The 2,950-nt window shown below is 50.0% G+C and overlaps 1 protein-coding gene across 1 annotated transcript; it reads left to right on the forward strand.

The window, feature by feature from the left end:
- The first annotated feature begins 644 nt into the window (after positions 1-644).
- LOC127752150 (large neutral amino acids transporter small subunit 1-like) lies at positions 645-2,758 on the forward strand. Its single transcript, XM_052276819.1, has 5 exons — positions 645-866; positions 974-1,174; positions 1,587-1,821; positions 1,925-2,014; positions 2,476-2,758. Exons 1-5 carry the CDS (start codon positions 660-662, stop codon positions 2,520-2,522), a joined length of 780 nt encoding a protein of 259 aa, XP_052132779.1. The 5' UTR covers positions 645-659; the 3' UTR covers positions 2,523-2,758.
- The last annotated feature ends 192 nt before the right edge of the window (positions 2,759-2,950 follow it).

Below are 2,950 nucleotides of genomic sequence, written 5' to 3' on the forward strand. Positions count from 1 at the left end.
TAAAAAGACAATTAATATCAGAGTGACAGGTTTTGCTTCAAGTCTCGATAGCGCCTGGCAGTTAGGCAACACTTCTCGCTGAGCGGTGCGCCGCTGGGCGGCTGGCCTACCCTACGGTCGGCAGGGGTGCGAGGGAAAAGGAGACCGGAGTGAAAGGAACGAGAGAAATGTAAGTTGTGAAGCAGTGAAGCACTATCTGTCTCTGCCGAGACTTTCAATTGCTAATGAAACCCCCGGCGGTAAAAGCCCGGCGCTGCGCTGGTCGTATGGCGTATATCTCTCCTGGAACTGGGGCGGTCCGTCGTGTAGAGGGCCTCTGCCGTGCTGGCGTGAACTTGGCGGCGTTGACTTTAGCGGCGGCAGTGGAGTAGAAGGTGGTGGTGGTGGTGGTTGAAGCTGAAGGGGGCGTGGTGGGCGACGCACAGCCACCCCCCCCCCCCTTCCCCCCGCTGGGCGTACAAACAGTTTGCCTCGTCCTGTCTCTCTCGCTCTCGCACAAAATGACATTCCACCCCATCCTCCCCTCATCCACCACCACCACACAGCGATCAACAGGCGCCCTTACTTGGTCTGCGCCTATCTCCGTTTTCGTTGGGCTGGGGTGGAAATGCCATGCTCTTCGCGACGGTTCGGACGCGTAACCGGCGTAACCCTTCTCCATGTCTTGTCTTTGCCTCCACGCCTCTCCACTTTTCGACTCATATATCATATATCGTACTGATTCTGCCATTTTGTTTTTCAGGAACCTCCCTAAAGCTATATGTTTGGCTGTGCCGATGGTCACCCTGGTGTACGTGCTCGTGAACGCGGCCTACTTCATCGTGCTCACCAAGAGCGAGATGTTGTCGTCATTCGCCGTCGCCGTGGTGAGTCTCCTTTATTTTGTTTTCGCTCCACAAGATGCTCTTCGTTACACTGGTTTTGCCCGTCTTACGACTTTCCTTGTTCACCTGCTGCCTCCCCTGCTGTCCAGCTCTTCAGCAGCAAGACGATGCCGCTGGTGCCGTGGCTCGTGCCGCTGTTCGTGTCGCTGTCCTGCTTTGGCAGCATCAACGGCATCCTGTTCACGTCCAGCCGGCTGTTTGAGGCGGGCGCCCAGAACGGCCACCTCCCCAGCGTGCTGGCCCTGAGGCACGTCCACAAGCACACGCCCGCGCCCGCCCTCGTCATCACGGTATGTCCCATGGCGCTTGTGCCGCCACACTGTCTCAAAACTTTCCGAGGAGCCCTGAGTGTGGAGCTATACTCGAAGAAGAAAATGAAGCTGAAATTATACCTGAGCAGAGCATTCGAATGCGATCGTTTTCGGACGGCATAAAATATTGCGCCTAAACTTCTCTTCAATCATTTTCTTGCCAGTCGGACAGATCAGCTATCTCGCACTTCACACTAGACTAGAGTCAGCATGAGCTCACTTGGACTTCCCTCCCTCTGCTCGCGAAGAAAATCGCGAGCAAGCCGTGTTTTTTTGTGTTTTTTTTTCTGTTCGTGTTTGGTTCGCGTCCGAACGACATTCCTTTTACACCTGCTCCAGTTTACTGTTCGTTTCTCTCATCACGGTCCCTCTCGTCCTTCTCGTCCCTCAGGGCCTGCTGGCTGGCATCATGGTGGTGCTGGCGGACGTCAACACCCTCATCGAGTACATGAGCCAGGTGCTGTGGTTCTTCGTCGCCCTCTCCGTGATCGGCATGCTGGTGCTGCGCTGGAAGCAGCCGCACGTGCCGAGGCCCATCAGGGTCCCGCTGGTGGTCCCCATCACCTTCCTCGTCGTCTGCCTCAGTATCGTCGTCATCGGCGCCTGGGCAATGCCGTGGCAGACAGGTGCGCCTGGCGGGCGAAAACTAGATGATTGAGATACTACCCACTACCCTAAATTACATAATTATCTCGTTGCTAAAATGATTGGTCCGTTTTGTGTTTCCAGCGATGGGGCTCCTTATTACACTGTCGGGTATACCAGTGTACTTTATCGGAGTCGTCTGGACGAAGCCATTATGGATGCGCAGATTTGAAGGTGGGTTTCAGTTTTTTTTGTCGCCTACCTACAGAACAAAACGACAGGGAAGGTTTGAAGGAGTCTGTCTCGTTCGGTGCCAAAGGTGTGCAACTGGCATTCCCATGGTAGTATTCAACTGTATGGTTGCACTCTCTTACGTGATTGGACTGGAAATTTGAACACTTTGAAGTGTCCAAAGCTTCATTGGCCAACCCCGAAGTTGAACACGACCAAGCTACAACTTTACAGCTGAACACTTTGGTATTCAAATATCCAGTCAAATCCCTAAGAGTGTGCAACGTATTGTTAAACTCTTACATGTGCACGCCAGTTGCACTCTTTATTTATCAGGGTATCGTTTTGTTCGGCTTGGCTGGGTTTAATGATACACAGCATTAAATTTGCCTTCTTACCTTACCACCTTTGGTTACTGTGTTTGGACCAGTAGATGACAAGTACCGTGTTCTTTTTTTTTTCAGTGTCCCTCACGAAGAGATTACAGTGCATTCTGTTGGTTGGAGAGTAGCTCTTAATGTAGCATTTGCAGCAGGTGGAAACACTTGCAGCTTTTATAAGAGATTCAAACAACAAACATGACCTGAAGCGAATCTCTGCCTAATGTGATATTTTTTGTTGCCACGTTTCATTTGTAATATGGCTCTCATGACCGTAAGTTGTTTGAAACTGGTCTCTCTAAAATTTAAATGCTGTGAATTTTTCCAATAAGCCTAAAATATCAATATTCTTATTGATTTCTATCAATTGTTTTAATTTTTTTCACCATGGGTTTTAATGTTTGAGATATTTTTTTGACTTCTTTTTCTTGCTTTGTTCATCTCATGGAGTCAGACTCAACATTCCATAAATTTAACTGGCCTGTTCCAAAACGTTTCAAAATCTAGTGCCAGCATCATCTGAATTTGAAAACAAGCTTTGCAATCAGCTCAATGGCTC

Source organism: Frankliniella occidentalis, unplaced genomic scaffold, assembly GCF_000697945.3.
Source record: "Frankliniella occidentalis isolate FOCC.00 unplaced genomic scaffold, Focc_3.1 Scaffold4574, whole genome shotgun sequence".
Taxonomy (NCBI): domain Eukaryota; kingdom Metazoa; phylum Arthropoda; class Insecta; order Thysanoptera; family Thripidae; genus Frankliniella; species Frankliniella occidentalis.